Consider the following 17,034-nt stretch of genomic DNA (forward strand, 5'->3'; position numbering starts at 1 on the left):
TCTCTATCCACCTTTAAGACCCACCTTAAAACACATCTGCTTAAGGAAGCGTATGAATAGCTCTGTGGCTGATACTTTACACCTCACATAAAGCTTGGCCCCCTGCAGACGCACTTACCAGAACTCCCTCCTACTGTCTCTGTACGTTCTTCCTACCAACCAATTAGATTGTAAGCTCTTCGGAGCAGGTACTCCTTTTCCTAAATGTTACTTTTATGTCTGAAACTCTTATTCCCATGACCTGTTATTTGTATTATTGGTTATTTATATGATTGTCATGTTTACTACTGCTGTGAAGCGCTATGTACATTAATGGCGCTATACAAATAAGCTGTATGCGACAGCGAAACGCGTAGAGCCATCTCATCTAGCTGCAGCTGCTTTGAAGAGAAGACTCCAGATTCCAGCCGTTTGAATTCACCCGCGATTCCTCTCCCAGCGCACCACAGCCTGCCTCCTTTGGATACGATCAGCCGTTCAGAGGGACGTGACGTCACACGCCATTGCCGGCAGCAGGACTGAGGTTAGAGGAGGACGGGGAGAAGCGACAGCGGGCGCACACAGCGCTAAAGATACCTTTATGTGCATTATATACATGTACAGAGTGTGAGTACATGTCTTTTACTTGCTATTTATAAAATCCTGTTCTACAACCTACACCATCGGTCTATTTCTCTGCTCTTTGTCCACATATACCCTATGGGAATTTGAATCCTACCAACTCTGAGCTTATCCATATGTGTCAAGACCAAGTGGGGATATAAGTACACCTTAAAGGAACCTCATCATTTCTACACTACCTGACAGAGTCAGACAAATGCGAATTTTCTTCTATGTTGCTGTAAGTAGGTTTTCCCCAAGAGCCAAGATTCTTGAACAAGCCAAAAAATAATCACAATACTGCACAATTATTGCTTTATATGTTTTTTATTTTCATGTTGTATTCCTGACGGGGTCGCTCACTTTCCACAAACAACTACGGCTATACAAATAAAGACATACATACATTTTTGTTGGTTATTATTAATGCCGCCTTGGAAGCTTTTGTTAATAAACACCATGAAAACACAACCCACTTATCAGGTTCTCTACAAGTAACAAGGAACTTTGAGAGTAGACATTAAAAGAGGATCATTATTCCTCTCTCCCCCATTTCCTCAAATGCAATCCCATGCCCTATGGACCATTACATACTGTATTTATAAGTAGTACATACTTTTAGCATGCTTTCAGCTGGCAGGGCTTTAATCATGTAACCAGCGTTGATTTGTTTGATCTCCAGATACTGACACCCCCACTGAGACTTGAGAAGCAAAGTGAACTCTGCCGGCTACTTGTATTTTGACTCTTGACTTTTAAGTATGGTGCTTTACCTCTTTTTCCCTGACTTTGCATTCTTCATTGCGCTAAAAGAGCCTTAGGCTAATCTGTGGCCTCACAGATCCTGTAAGGAATCATGAGTTTAAGTCCTTTCTTTTTGGAAAGCAGAGGGGTTCCATGTATCGAAGGAGAATAAAGTGTGTGTTTAACCCACTGTTAGGATTTTTGGAGCAGAGCTACGACATACAGTTTTTTGCACCCGATGCAGAATGTTAGAGTTATGCCACCTCAAATATGTAGGATTCTGTGGGGCAAATAAAAGGGGACAAGAGATACAGAATGTGATACATTTCATTATAATGTGCGCCATGTAACTCCTCCTACTGACACTCCATCGCAAGCTAGGGCAGACGGAGCAAAAATGGAGAAAAATGCTTTGACACATAGGTACAGGATGCAATCAAATGCCCCGATTTTGCTCCAAAATTACCTTGATACCTAGGGGCATATGTATCAAGGCAAAAGTGGAGCAATTCTAATACAAAATAGCGGCACTGTATGTATGAAAGAAAAAATTCCCATTGAAATCAATACAATTTTTTTCTTTAAAACATCTTGTGCTGTTTTTCTGCCCCAAAATTGCTCCACTTTTGCCTTGATGTATAAACCCCATAGAATCTTTGAAACCTACGAGGTTTATGTACCATGGCAAAGGTGGAGCAAAAAATCTGCATCATGGGGCCTATGTATCAACATACAGAAAAACGGGTTTTGACGCACTGCTCCAATTTTGTTCCAGGATTGCACCATATTAAGCGAACTTGTTGCTCCACTTCCTTACATAAAGAGCAGATTTTCGTGCAACATAGTTAAATTCCCCTCAGACCTGGCGGACGTTTGGGCGCTGATTGAAAGGAGAAAAAGTGTTGCACCGAGGCACACAATGTGATACATCTCCAATAGAATCTGTGTGCCCCATAACTCCTCCGTAACGCCTCGTTTCACACTCACCAAAACACCAGCTGGCATACACGGTGCAAACAGTGGAGCAAAGTCCATGATACAAGAGGTAGGATCCGTATAGGAAACCGGTGTACAGCCGGAAAAAAAAGCAACGTTGTGATCATTTTAGTCCAACGTTGCTTTTTTTCTCGCTGTGCACCGGTTTCCTATCCGGATCCTACCTTTGCTGACTTCTTTGCCTGGGAGCACGTCGCTCTGGATTTGCTTTGTTTGTTCCGGAGCACGTGATTGGACACATACCCCACAGTGTATTCGAGTGGAGCTGCTCGTCCTGCATGGGATCTTACCGTGTTCAAGCCGCTGGTGCCTATGACTGCGAGTAATCATCATAGGGCTTTCTTGTGAAGCCAGTTGGTTATTATTACCTTATGCCATTTCCCTCGCAGTATTGCGGCGGTACATTCATCTTTGCTACCTTTACTCCCCTGCCACGTCTGCATTTATAAAAGGGGGGTTTCAGAGAGACTTTATTTACACATGTTTCTGAGAAGGCACCAACATTCATGTTTATGTCTTAAGAATCACAGCTTTTCAATCACAGCTATACTTATACTATAACGTTTTTGGAGCCCCGGACTTGTGGACTATTTTTAGCCCATTACCATCTGCATGATACAAGAGGCACAACACAAACATGATTGTGCTTCAATATTGCTTTAGTACATACGCATTGCAGAAAAATGACGTATTTCCTTGAGTAGAAGATGTGAAAATGTAAGGATAAATTGGAGTAAGCCTTGTCAGCATTACAAAGGAACTCATGGTGCTTCAAACTGCAATGTCACAAACAGTTCATCTTCTAGTGTTGTGTCAGAACAATAGATTGATAGGAACAATTAAAGAATGTGCTCTTCAATAGACCTGTGCTACCCTTACTGTATTAGCCTGGCAGTTTGGCATGTGATATCTTTAACATCCCCCTGTGTTCCTCCTAATAGTTATGGGGTCGACATTTCGTTCTTTTCATTTACAGACATGCCGCTTTACCCCTCGCATTTTATTTACGGGAGGGAACGCCCTTTGAAAATAAAAATTGGTTCCATCATATATTTCTGGCAAGGCTAGCAATCTTTAGAAGTAAGCAACTCAAAAGTGACGCTATAGTGGAAGGTAATTCCCTGGATGTCCATAGTATAACCTGCAATCATTAATCTTTATTGAAACAGTTTATTCCCTTTAGAGCACAATTTTTCCCTAACATAAGAACTTGAATATTGAAGTAGACACTTAAAGAACAAAATATTTCATACTGAAATGCAAGAATACAATATGAGGCGCCGCCGCCAGTATCGGTATCCTAAAACATTTAAGACCATGCAACCTGCATATTTTTGGCTTGAGTAGCCTAACAATCATACTTTACCAGCGTAGTACAGAATAGTGTTTTATCTTCTTATTCAGTACAAAGTAATAAAGATTGGTGATTTAAAGGGAGTTTAAATAATACATTCGGAAAAGAAAATATCCCTGTCTCATAAAAAGAAAACATTTTGTACATTTTTTTGTATTCAACTTGTATTGGATTTTCAAAGCCAAAGAGGAAGGGAGTAGGGGGAATGGGGGCATAAAGGGAATAGGGTGAGCGAGCAGGGTTGCCACCTTCGACTGAAGGTCAACCCGGAGATTTTTTTTTTTTAATATAGTACTTCCCTCTGGCGACCTCCCGGCATCTTCCTCTTGCAACTTTCTCCAATATGGCTGCGCAGCGTCAAATGGTGCTGCGTTCCCATGACAACGGGATGCTTTGTGCCGTCATGCTGCGTCGAGTTGCCATGACAACGTGGAGCCTCATGATGTCACATAGTGTCGTGTTGTCATGGCAACGGATGTCATGTGATGCTGTTACGTCACGTGGCGTTCCTGTTGGCATGGCAACATGGCACCATTTGATGCCACGCAGCCATATTGCCAGTAGTTGCAGAGGGAGATACCGGGAGACGTTGCCTTTGCTGCTGGCCGGCCGGCCGCCGCCCGCCCAGGGTTGCCACCACCCGGATGTTTACTAGGTAAACCGGAGCCTGAAGATATGTGGCCAAAACCTGTAGTCTCTGGGTAAAACCCGGAGTGGTGGCAACCCTGGGAGTGAGGGGTTACAGAAGAAAAAGCTGGTAGTGGAGAGTAGGGAAGGGAACGAAGAGAGGAGGAGACCAGTGATTGATGCCATTAAAAGCAGCAGCTGGAGGTTGTACTTGAGATGGTAACAAGACAGTCACGTGAGTTTCCATTTAACAGTATAAAAAGGAGAAATACATAACATTCAAAACACTGTACATACAGATCCCTAAAAGGACCAGGGCACAAGAAGCTTACACAAGGCAGGGGTAAAACCAGCGAATGTCTGGTGAGATTTAGACTCGGTGAGAATGTGGGACTGGGAAAAACTGGGGTCATTTACAAAGCATCTCCATGGTTGCCAGGTTTAGCTATTACACATCTTGCACCGGTGAAGATGTGGGGCTATGCTTGCTGACATAGTTTTGTACCTCATCCACCGTTATATTGTTCACCAATCTTTGAATCTTAGCCCATAGTTTTGCAACCTCTGGACACATGTCCACCACATGTGAATAAAGTTCCCATTTGCCCACATCCTCTTGTACATAAGGCAGATAACCCCGGGAACATAAATGAGAGTCTAGTAGGGGGTAGATAGCAACGCATTAGAACATTCTATGTGTTATCTAAGGTAGCACAAATGGAGCTGTTTGCCGCAGCTTCATACAGTATAGATCCTTTTATGAGAAATATGTCAACTAAAGTATATACACTCAAAAAGATTTTTAAAAGTCTACTCATCATAAAGTGCTGTGAAGTAGTCAGAGGGATCGGTCCTTGTCAGAGTCCGTTGTCCAGATGCGATTAGACTAGTGATCACACGAGGAATCTTGAAGCAGGAATTCTCAGGATAATATAAAAAGAGAGAAAAGAAAATATAGTGCAACACAGTTTAATAAACATAAAATAGAGCAAACAAACTCAGGCCACTCACATACTGTAGAAGTAAAACAGGCGATTTGACCACTCTGGGTCCTGCAGTGCTGTACAGCTGTAGATCTGGAACGTAGCGTGTCTGTGCATGTAGATCAACACTTCCTCACGCTGCCTACTTCCAGGTTTGGGTGGCAGGTGACGTCATCGACCTCGACGTCCAATAGGAGTCCAATCCTAGTCACAGACCAAGCCCCGTAGTGTTGCCTATTGCGCCAGTTGTAGAGTAGACAGCGGGTACTCAGGTCTCACAGTCACGGATCCAAGTCAGCACACTGCAGGGTAGCTTGTAGTCCACAGATGGCTTGTAGAAAGAAGGGTTATTTTCTAGGACTAAGATTGGACTCCCATTGGCCGTCGAGGTCGATGACGTCACCCGCCACCCAAACCCGGAAGTAGGCAGCGTGAGGAAGTGTTGATCTACATGCACAGACACCATACGTTCCAGATCTACAGCTGTACAGCACTGCAGGACATAGTCGTCAAATCGCCTGTTTTACTTCTATAGTATGTGAGTGGCCTGAGCTTCTTTGCTCTATTTTATGGTTATTAAACTGTGTTGCACTATATTTTCTTTTCTCTCTTTTTATATTATCCTGAGAGTTCCTGCTTCAAGATTCCTCGTGTGATCACCTCAATACAACCAGTGGAAGTTTTGCTCTTTGAGTGCTTCTGTATCGTTCTCTGAGGGGTTGTCTAATCCTTACACCAGCAGCAGCATCTTTCATTGGTGATATTAATTTGTATTTAATCATTTGATTTAGTTATTATATAGTTTGCGCTTTAATTTCCTGTGCGATTAAACAAGTAACTCCTCCTGTTCCACGTTGTGAAATCACACTCACTGTCCTCCATATACCACCCAAACGTGTGTCTTTCTCTTCGCATCAGCTGCCCTTGTCGAGGACGTTTCCTCTGTTGGTTATTCTCGATTGAAAAAAAAAAGTCAGCCCGGTTACAATGTTTTGAGAAAATCCTTTGAGGTGTCTATCTTTTAATTTAACATAGCTGTGCAAGAATGTAGCAAGAAGATTATTTTGGCTATGAGGGAGGCCTCTGTGTTACCATAAAATAATGGTAGTATTGTGATTAGGTTTCACAACAAGTGAAATTAATGCACTTTTATAAAATCTTATGTTGCTGTATTGTATTGCACTTGCATAAGAGTCCCACGAGACCAATTTGTCTATGTACGAGTGAGACAGTGACACTGCGCCTTACAACCTTGGCTCCTTGTCAAACAGCAGCAGCAGCAGCAGCAGCAGCAGCAGCAGCAGCAATACAATTAGTCATTGTGCAAGCTGGCCCATTTTACACATAGTGCTGCCACTAAAACCTTCTTGTTGGCAGTTGCCGTTTACTGGTGCACTCTGCATTTTTTTTATGAATAAAGGGAAATGAATGATGGTTTGGAACGATTTGCAGCAAAATCCGGATGTCACATCGTCGTACAAATGTATGTTGTTAAGTAGTCAACATCTTAATAAAAGATGATCCATTGCAGCCACTGTACACAAATATAAGGTTAGCCGGGTGCTCCGCTTCCTTCCGTTCTATTTCTGCAAGAAATCATGACATTTTCAAGAACACTGGTGCATGTGGTCATTACGAAACAGTGTCAACATTGATGAGAGCGATTCTCAAATTCAGCTGTCCTTTCGAGGGCTTGCTGCTGCTTTACTTCAGAAAATAATCCCTAGATTGCCAGAGACAGACTTCATTAGCCCACACACAAATGCAGCCGGTTTTTCTTCCGTGACATTTGAGGACCTTTGACAAGTTTTTGGAACGCTGAGTTATGTCTGCGCAATTGCCTCAGATGCAAACAGAAGTAGCCTAATCTTTTCAGCGCTGAATGCCAAAAACTCCACAGCTCCACCTTCCAACAAGGTGCCCCGTTGTTCTTTTCAGCAGATTGATTCCTGCGGGCTGTAGAAAATGAACGGGAGGAATGAAAGAGAAGTTAAGAAAGACCGACAGGGAACTAAAAAAAAAAAAAAAAACAGTAAACTTGTATTTTTAAGGGCATCGCTTTATTATACGAAAAGGGACATCATATGTTTTAACCTGATTGTATCCAATATTTTTATTTCTTTTACCTTTTTGATAGTTTTTTTCTTTGTAAAAAAATAAAATAAATGAAAGTACTCTATGGTGGAGGTAACTTTCCCAACCTGACAGATCACTTCTTCATGGGCATGCAGCATAAAGAACAGACCCGCGGGCTTTGGGAAGCCCTGTACATGAGAATTTATTCTGTGAAGAATTAGACTGCAAGCTCCTTGGAGCAGGGACTCCTCTTCCTTAATGTTACTTTTATGTCTGAAGCACTTATTCCCATGACCTGTTATTTATATTATCTGTTATTTATTTGAGTACCACGTGTATTACTACTGTGAAGCGCTATGTACATTAATGGCGCTATATAAATAAAAACAAAAAACAAGATAAATGCTGCACACCAAAAACTGAAAACCCTAACTGATACTTGCTGTTACCGGTGCTCCAGATCCAGGGGGGTCCCTGTGAAAAACAGACTCCAACGTCAGCAAAGAAACGGAGGGTTCAGGGCTCTACGGGTTTAAAGAATTTATTATATCAAATACCCAACGTTTCAACCATCACAAAGTGGTCTTTCTCAAGTGTCACTTGAGAAAGACCACATTTTGATGGTTGAAACGTTGGGTATTTGATATAATAAATTCTTTAAATCCGTAGAGCCCTGAACCCATCCTTTTTTTTGCTATATAAATAAAGATATACAATACAATACAACTTTCTCGGTCTAGTATAAACAATCCCAATCTACAGCGAATCCACCGACCCCCGGGATCATTGCAGCTACCAGACCTTTCAATCACCTCTGTATTTTTCGACAGGAAAACATTACCCAGAACATTGTTCAATCTATCAATACATTAAAGGATAATTCGGCAAAATGTTAGAGTTCCACGGTGGGCAGGATGATACATTTTATTACACAAAAACAATTTGCAGCATGCGGGTTTTCAAAACGTGTTCTCCTTTAGGCAATTGGGACACAATGTCCCTCTTGTGTGTGTTTTGTTCTGTAATCATTTGTTTGACTAAACCCCATACAGGTCGTGCATTGGGGTTTCTTGTGATTGTATGACTCCAACATTAAGTGTAATATCCCATAAGTAATCGCCGCCTCGTTTCTGTACAGCAAAAATACTACAAAACCAGTTTGACAAACAGCACAAAAGTGTTAAAGAAAACAACCCTGATGCGCTGTGTTTTCGCCTGTGATAAGTCTCCTGCTCTTCTCTTGTACCAGGATTGCACCACATCTGAAGCAGAAACACTTTGGTTAATACACTAGGTAGAAAAATCTTGGGGTATTCAAAGTCGCTTGGCTGCAAAACCAGGACAGAGAATCGGTACCAAGTTGATAATGGATTAAAAGTCATATTGACGTCAAATGGCCTTTTCCCTTTGATAAATGTGGAGCAGTATGCCCTCGGTGTGACCACCCTTGTGGTCATTTCATGTGGTATTACATGTAATTGTATTACTATTTACCGTGCCAAATCTCTCGGCTGCAGAACTGTAGCAAAACCAATGCAATAAAGGCACTATAGAAATCTCTTGCTGTTTTCTGTCCCAGTTTTGCTGCTGGTAGACTTACCATAGAGAGATATACCCCTCCTCTCTATGGAGTTTATTTACAGTATGTACTGTAGGTCTCCTGGCTGCAAGACTGTGGCAAAATGGTGCAAGTAAAAGGAATTTAACGAAAAAGAAACAATGGATTGGAAGCTTTGTAAGTAATTTTCTTCGATAAATATGGTGCTAGTTTTGCACAAGTTTGACAGCCTGGAGGCTGCAAAACTGGTGTTTTCCTATTTTTCAATTTTCTCTACAAATGATGAAATAAGTATATACAGTAAACAGGATTTTTTTTTACTGAAGAGGGGCAATGCCGGTGTTAACCCTTGTGTTGCCTTTATGCTGTACCAGGTACAGTGTTATTTATTTATTTATTTATCAAATGTTTTAGCAGGAAGTAATACATTGAGAGTTACCTCTCGTTTTCAAGTATGTCCTGGGCACAGAGTTAAGATGACAAATAATACATGGTTACAAATACATAGTTACATAAGTGAACAGGGAATACATGATATACAAGCATTGCATGCACAGTTAGAGATAATATATATTATAGGCGTATGTAACAGTTACAGACTGGTGGTGACCATGAACAGTGTTTTGGAGTCAGATCTCGGGGGATAAGTGTTGCATGTGGTAGGGGTGAGGAGTTTGTTCAGATAGACGAGTACCTTGCCCAGAAAGTATTTGAAGGCAAGACAGGAAAGGTGAACTTTGCGCCTAGACTCAAGTGATGACCAATCTAGTTCTTTGAACATTTTGCAGTGATGTGTGTTGTAGTTGCATTGGAGAACACGTTATGCTATTTAAGCTCATTTTCTAGTGGCAATCGGAAGGAAAGTGGACCTCCCTCCCTTACTTGCACGTCACTAAGGAGGTGGTCACCCCCATGTGATCACTACCAAATCATCCAGCAGCATCAAGGATCGGCTAATGAAATGATCAATTATTTTAGTGCCCTTTGTTTACATACAATTCTGTTGGGTTTGTAGAGAAAGACTCTAGGGGTCACGTACAGTGCACACATTAAAAAATGCCAGCAAATGGCTTGAAATGTTGTTTTCGCAATGGGATATACAGTACTCAAAGGTTTCATGACATATTTAGAGCAGATTGTATGCTCTGCGCCCTCCGTCTGCATCAGCAGCTTTTTAATTATTACATGTGAACAAAAGGGATGTGTGTCAGGGCTTAGTAGTGATGTCACTGCTTACGAAGTGTGACCTAGGTTCAAATCCCAATGTCAGCTCTTCTTGTGACCTTACACAAGTCACTTTCTCTGTGCATTAGGTTCCAAAATTAGATTGTCAGTTCTTTGTGCAAGAGCTCAGACTCCCGGCAGAGATTGTCAGCACTATAGAATTCAAATTGTTATTGTGTTTTATGCAAATCTGGCTGTCCTCCACAGACGGAACAGTAAATAGCAATATATAGTAAATCTAGGGCACGTTTTTTGGCTTGTGAAGGTACGAGTTTGGAATGGTTCGCAAGCAGATACTTGGTGATCTGCAGAGCAGTGCAAACTTCTTAAAGTTGCTTCATTCGCAATCAGGAAGGTAAAACAAGTCCCCCTAAAACATGAAAAAAACAATTGAAAAATGAGCATTACAAAATGACCACCACTAAGTTTAACTCGATGGTTAATGCTCAATGAATTAAAACTATTGGGGCTATTTATCAAAAAGTTCCCAGCTGTAAAACCAGGGGAAGGAAACTGCAAAGAAAAACATTATTATTAAAGCCAATGGGATTTTTCTGTTTGATAAATCTGGTGCATGGCCTTGTAACCTTCAAACTTCCTCACCAAATGCACCAACATATCCCTGGCTGTGACAGACACAAAATACAATAATTCCAAGCAGTATAACATTATAAATCTCCTTCCCACCTCGCCAGATGACACTTTCAGCAAACAGAGGGATGGGTGGGAGATTTTCTTCATCCTGGGAGCGCGTTACTGAGCTCCAGGCCACTTCCTCCTCTACATATCACTCCCCCCAACTCACCCCCTCACCTCCAGCAAGCATCTCCCCTGCCTGCCATAGCAAACATAACCCCTTCATCCCGCCTGAGGGCCAGATGAATGGGCTACTCCATACTCTTGCCTCCCCCTCCCAACCACCCCAGGGCGTTATGTACCCACCAAATAGAGCAGACATGGGTAGCTCGGTCCTACGGTCAAGCTGCCCCTCCCCTATGTATCATGGATTTGTGTGTTTGCACCAGTTTTTCCTTGGTTTTGCAGCTGGGACACTTTAATAAATTACCCCCATCGTCTCTGAGTAAATTTCAATGTGCATTTCATTCATAATAACTAATCAAAATGAATAATTACTTGTCACGAACACTAATACTAAAATTGTCAAAGTAGCTCAGATATAATTTCTAAGTCTCCAGCCTTTACAATAACTGTGCTCAGAAGGTCGAAGGTTAAAATGCTGACAAGGTCAGTTCAGCCTTTAAGCCTCTGAGGTAGACAAAATAAGAACCAATTATAATTGAGCAATATTAAGTATAGCAACGTCTTTATGGCAAAGGGCTTTGAAATCTAAGGATGAAACGTGCGTTGTAAGTTGACAGCCAAAGACAACTTAATGGAGACATTTCCGCGTGTGTTTTGTTAGCAAATGATTCATTTATTCATGTTTGCCAAAACAAACTGTGTACATTTATTTTTTAGGCCCTCCAGGACAACGAGGCAGAAGGGGCAGAAGAGGTGAAACTGGTAGGTATTTCCTTTGCATATGATGTTTGTATATGGTGTGTCAGGTGTTCCTTCAAAATATGTACTTCTTTTTTTGACATTTAATTGAATTTAGTTTTTTTTCTATCGTCAAAGTGTCATGTTAGAAAAAATTACATCTTTTTTGCTTTTCCTGAACCTTAATTTAGTTGCATAATTGTTGTTACATCAAATTAACATCTATTTGTCACATAAAGAGCTTAAATTATTGCTATATGTGCAACAGTGCAGCCAAAGCTCAACATGTGATCACAATAACACATTTTTTCATTTGCCTTTCTTAATGCAAGTCATTGATGCTCTGATTTTCTTAGGGGTGCCTATATTTATTAATATATAATTCCAGGGCATCAGCATTGTTAATATTCAAGCAGCAAACCATGCAGTGATTGGTTTTTTTTTTTTCAATGTTTTTTTTTATAGCATTGAAGCAGGGGGTCTATGGAGCTGAACCCCATTCATTTCCGCTCCGGGGAACCCCTACTTCTGGAGATACTTACCTCCGTAATAGGTGCCAGTAGCCGCCCTGCTCGGCTAGCAAATGGCTGTTCAAAGCTTGCACGCTCTCTGTTCCAATAGGAAGCTCTGATGTCATCGGTGCAGCTTCCTATTGGCCCATGTGACGCGGGAGCTTTAAACTTTATAGCCCAGCAGACACAGCTGGAGCGGCTGCCGGCACCTACTATGAAGGTAAGTATCTTCTGAAGCAGGAGGCCACAGGAGCTGAATGGGGTTCAGCTCTGGAGAACCCCTGCTTCAATCCTATGTAAAAAATAAATAAAAAAACCTTGCAAAAAAAACTTAATGGCTTAGATTGCTCCTTTAAATAAAATATTGCGGTCAATCCTGACTTTGTTTGTTGACGAGGAAATACAATGTTAACCCTTCAGTGTTTGAGGGATCAGCAAGCCAATACTTTTAAGCAAGCAGAGAGAACATCTGTTCCATTAATTAAGTGTAGCCTGTCGGAGGACTCTGCACACACACACTACTCAGCAGAGAAAGGGTTACAGTCTTTATGCAGCCTTTTGTTATCTGATATCATTTAGTGATAAGTTTCCAGCATTTAAAGCTGCACCTGTCAGTTGGTGGAGAAAAAGAAAGTGGTGTCATAAGCATATCTAATACATGTTGTACTTGTATACTAAAGAACTCCAAGGGCAATGTGCCTGCTTACTCTTATAAAACAGACCTTGCGCAGTAAAGCAATTTTTCTACAGCAAAGAAAAAAAAAGAAAAAAGTATTTACTGGGCTATGAATCAACCTTGCAAAAAAGAAATTCAATATCAAAAGTGAATTAAAGATACATCTGTTAGCGCTTTTGTGCTGTCCCAGCATCTTGTATTACTCAGAAATCAGAGGAAGGCAGGAAAGCTAATTGAAAGCATTGATTGGGGAGCTGCAGACGCTCAGTTTAATAAGATTGCAAAATAACGGGCTTGACTGGCAAAACGTTCATTTCACAGTACCCTGAAGGTATGCTTTGTGCAGGCCTGCAGACCAAGCTAATGAGTACAAGGTGAAGATATCATGTCACAACGTGTTACAGTTTAATAGCTACTCCTTTATTGTGGTCTCGGGGAAGCAGGTGATGAAAGGAAAGCGCCAGAGGCTCATGTGACCACTGACATACATGTAAATTGGGGGGAAAAAACAAATCGGGCAAAATCTAATCTGCAAACAAGGTACCACCTTTGATTCTTGAAGATCTCCGTGGGAAAAAGGTCTTGAAAATTCATTGCCATCAAAAATGCAGCAAATCCAGTTTTAAATAAGGAAATGTGGCAGTCGGTATCCAACACCATTCCTAATTTTTGTTGACCTCTGAAAACGAGTGCCAGAACTTAGTCCTTATTGTGAGTTCCCATACCAAAATAGTCCTAGAAGTGTCAACATCTGGTACACTGACAATGTGCATGATATCGACACCCCTTTACCTATCACTAGCTCCGGGGTGGCCAACTCCAGATCTCAAGGGCCATGAGCAGGTCAGGTTTTAAGGATATGCCTGCTTCAGCACACGTGGCTCAGGTCATTGAATGTGCTGAAGCAGGGGTATCCTTAAAAACTGACCTGTTGATAGGCCTTGAGTTTGGTTCTAGCTGTAGAGGGTTTTATAATATGTATTTGGCCTCTTACTCTGAAAAAAAGTATTTCCACTGACTGGCTCCAGTTGTAGGCTGTTGCTTCTGTTAAACCATAAACTATGGAAGAAATATATCTTTTATAATATTGAGTTTTGCTTGTGTTTTGATATTTTCAATGATGATTGCACAATTATTTATTGCTTTGTCTCTATTGTACATCTTCATTCCAGCCTATATGCTAACAAATTTGTTTTATTCGTTGTTTTTCTCTCTCCCTTCACAGGACCTCCTGTAAGTATTATATACTCTCTTATCCTAGCAGACATGGTAAGGTTTTGAAATGTACAACTTTGGCAAAGTCCTGAAAGTTTTCGAAGAGCTGCGAATAATTGCCAGATTGGTTTGAGACTTTAAAAATGTACGTTTCTTCATCTGCAATTTAGGTAATGATGTGTAACTATATAAATTAAAAAACAACTAAACATAATAAAAACTTTAGAAACAAGCTATATATCCTGTATAGCAATGTAACCATTTTGTAAAGAGATTTGCGGGGTATATGTATTAGGCTAAAACTGGAGAAATAATGTTATAACAGCGATGCTTTTTTAATATACATCTCGTGCAGTTTGTGCCGCTGAAAGGCACAATTCTTGCCTCAATACATAAGCCCTTATTCTTTTTATGCTTTTAGTACGGGAAGAAGGCTCAGAATGGGGATCTGAAGACAGTGGTAGTCTGTGCCACATTTACTGTAATGATCATATAGGCTATTGCCATCAGAACTGGGGGATCTTTCTATTAATTCAGCACTGCTCAGTATTCCTGGAGCCTCTTGGTTCGAAAGACATATACAGAAAAAAAATAGATGCTTGTAACTTCCAAAAAAATCAACACATTCTATTGGCATCGCCAGTATTGGCTGTAATCCAATAGCTTGTGTTCCAATGAAGTAAAAATGACATCTCCAAGAGCTCTAAGAGTAAAGAGTGATATACAGTATTAAAAAAACCCTGGTTCTGAAGTTCTAAATAAAAGTGTCAATGGGATTGTAACTGCGGGTAAATTAGAAGTTCAGTTGCTTATGTTATTCAGGTGCGAGTCTACTTTGTCACAGTTTAAATGTAACCTAAAAGAATGAAACCGTAATAATATTTCTTGTTTGAAAAGATATGTGGAATACAAGAAAACAGACTGTTCTGATGTTACACTTCGCTAGTGTGTTATAGTATATTACAGAAACATTTCGGAAATTGTACCAATTTAAATGTCCATATGTAGTGATTATTTTAGAATTTCTTCTTCCAATAGAAGCACTTTTTTTTTGGCTTCTTCTACTCGACTATTTGCATGGTAAATGTAAAGCAGACAGAGTAAAATCATTTGCAGTTAAATGGGAATATTTTTTTTCAATACATGAGGCAGAATGCACAGAACAAAAGTAAATCATTTTATCAGAGACCTTTCCGATGATATGAGGGAAGTCTCACTATTCTGGCACAAGCCCACTGTGGCAAGGGAGTAGGATCAGGTAGCTAAACGCATCTCCTTTAAATGCACACAGAGTCCTATTTTCTCTAACTTTTATTGGAGGGGGTATACAGAAGGTATAAAATAACTGGCAGGTAACATTTGTGGGGAGAAGGTAAAAAAAGAATGCTTTTCTGGGGGGGGGGGAGCAGTGAAAGATGCATCTATTCACTACTGCTGCTGGTTGTAAAAGAAAGCATGCTTTCCTGTGCAAGCAGGAACAAGACATGGGGTATACCAACTAGCAGGGGAGGGATAGGCAAACCATCCCAGATTTGAGCAGAGGGGGGTTGCCAAGGCAACAGGCTGGGAAGCCACACGGGAAAGCAACAATACTGCAATTTTACACTGAGGAGTGCTGGCAGCCTCAGAACAGGGAAAACAAACGTCCAGTGAGGTTCCAGGGCACTCACCTTATGCCTTAGCATTTGTTGACTTCATTCTCTGTTCTTCAAAAAATCACAATCACAACAGTGAAGAAGAGACATTATCAAAACACTTTTCATGAACACATTCTTAATGATTCTGATTTGTTTTAAAAATGTGTTCGCCGAACTGTCTTAATAATTAATGCTGTGGACAGAGGCATATTATTGTACTTCTGGTCATATCAGTGCAAATACTGTAGCATTCAGTCTAGTTCAATGTTTACATTTCTAGTATTGCCTTTTGGGAGTTAAAGTTCTGTGTGTTTGTTAACTGCATCATAAGTGGTAGTGTCAATTTCAGCATATATAAATTTCCTGAAACACTTCTCTGGCAAATGTTTGGTTTCTTTCTATAATGCCAGTTTAATATCTGCCTTTTTCTGTATAAGACTAATTTGCCAATTTAACATTCATATTGTTTGGAGCTAGGAAAACCTTGGTTGTTTATACCTTTGAAGAGAGCAATATGAACAGTATGCACAGCTTTTAAAGGAGCAATCCATGCAGTTTAAAAATATATACTGTATATATTTTTTTTATTAGTTTATCACAGGATTGAAGCAGGGGATCTCTCCAGAGCTGAACCCCATCAATTTTAGCTCTGGTGACCCCCTGCTTCCGGAGATACTTACCTCCGTAGTAGATGTCGGTAGCCACTCTTCTTGGCTAGCAGGGATCACGTACTGGCCGCTTTTCAAAGCTTCCACATCCAATAGGAAACAGCGACGTCATCGGTGCGGCTTCCTATTGGCCCGCGTAACACGGGAGCTTTAAACTTTAAAGCCCAGCTAGCTCAGCCGGAGCTGCTACCGGCACCCACTATGGAGGTAGGTATCTCTGGAAGCAGGGGGTCCCCAGAGCTGAAATGAATGGGGTTCAGCTCTGGGGACACTCTGTTTCAATCCTGTGTTTAAAAAAAAACATGCTTGGATTGCTCTTTTAAAAGCTCCTTTATGTCAATATTGCTGTCTTCAAAGGTTTACACAGGCCAGGTTTTTTCCTATCTCCAAACAATTTGTATGTTAATTTGGCAAATTTGTATTATGCAAATGTAGCCAGGTCCCCTTTGACTCCCCGGTTCACCATTGAGAAGGCAGAGAGACAGGAAGGCCCTCTAGAGGTCGCGCAGGCGCAGTTAAGCATAGCGGCGGCCATTACAGCTTCGCACAGGCACAGTAAAGATAGCGCACGTGGTCCCAATGCTAAAGAGGTCCTGAGTGGACTACAATTCCCAGCAGCCTCTGGGGACTGCCCTTTCACCCACATCACGTGCAGCCAGCCAGC

General features: G+C 41.1%; 1 protein-coding gene across 1 annotated transcript in view; it reads left to right on the forward strand.

The window, feature by feature from the left end:
• COL25A1 (collagen type XXV alpha 1 chain) overlaps nucleotides 1-17,034 on the forward strand; it is a 469,301-nt gene that overhangs the window by 233,211 nt on the left and 219,056 nt on the right. Inside the window, exons 3-4 of the mRNA XM_075608347.1 lie at nucleotides 11,642-11,686; nucleotides 14,076-14,083. Of these exons, the coding sequence (XP_075464462.1) occupies nucleotides 11,642-11,686; nucleotides 14,076-14,083 (53 nt within the window). The remainder of the gene's footprint in view (nucleotides 1-11,641; nucleotides 11,687-14,075; nucleotides 14,084-17,034) is intronic.

Source organism: Ascaphus truei, chromosome 1, assembly GCF_040206685.1.
Source record: "Ascaphus truei isolate aAscTru1 chromosome 1, aAscTru1.hap1, whole genome shotgun sequence".
Lineage (NCBI taxonomy): Eukaryota > Metazoa > Chordata > Amphibia > Anura > Ascaphidae > Ascaphus > Ascaphus truei.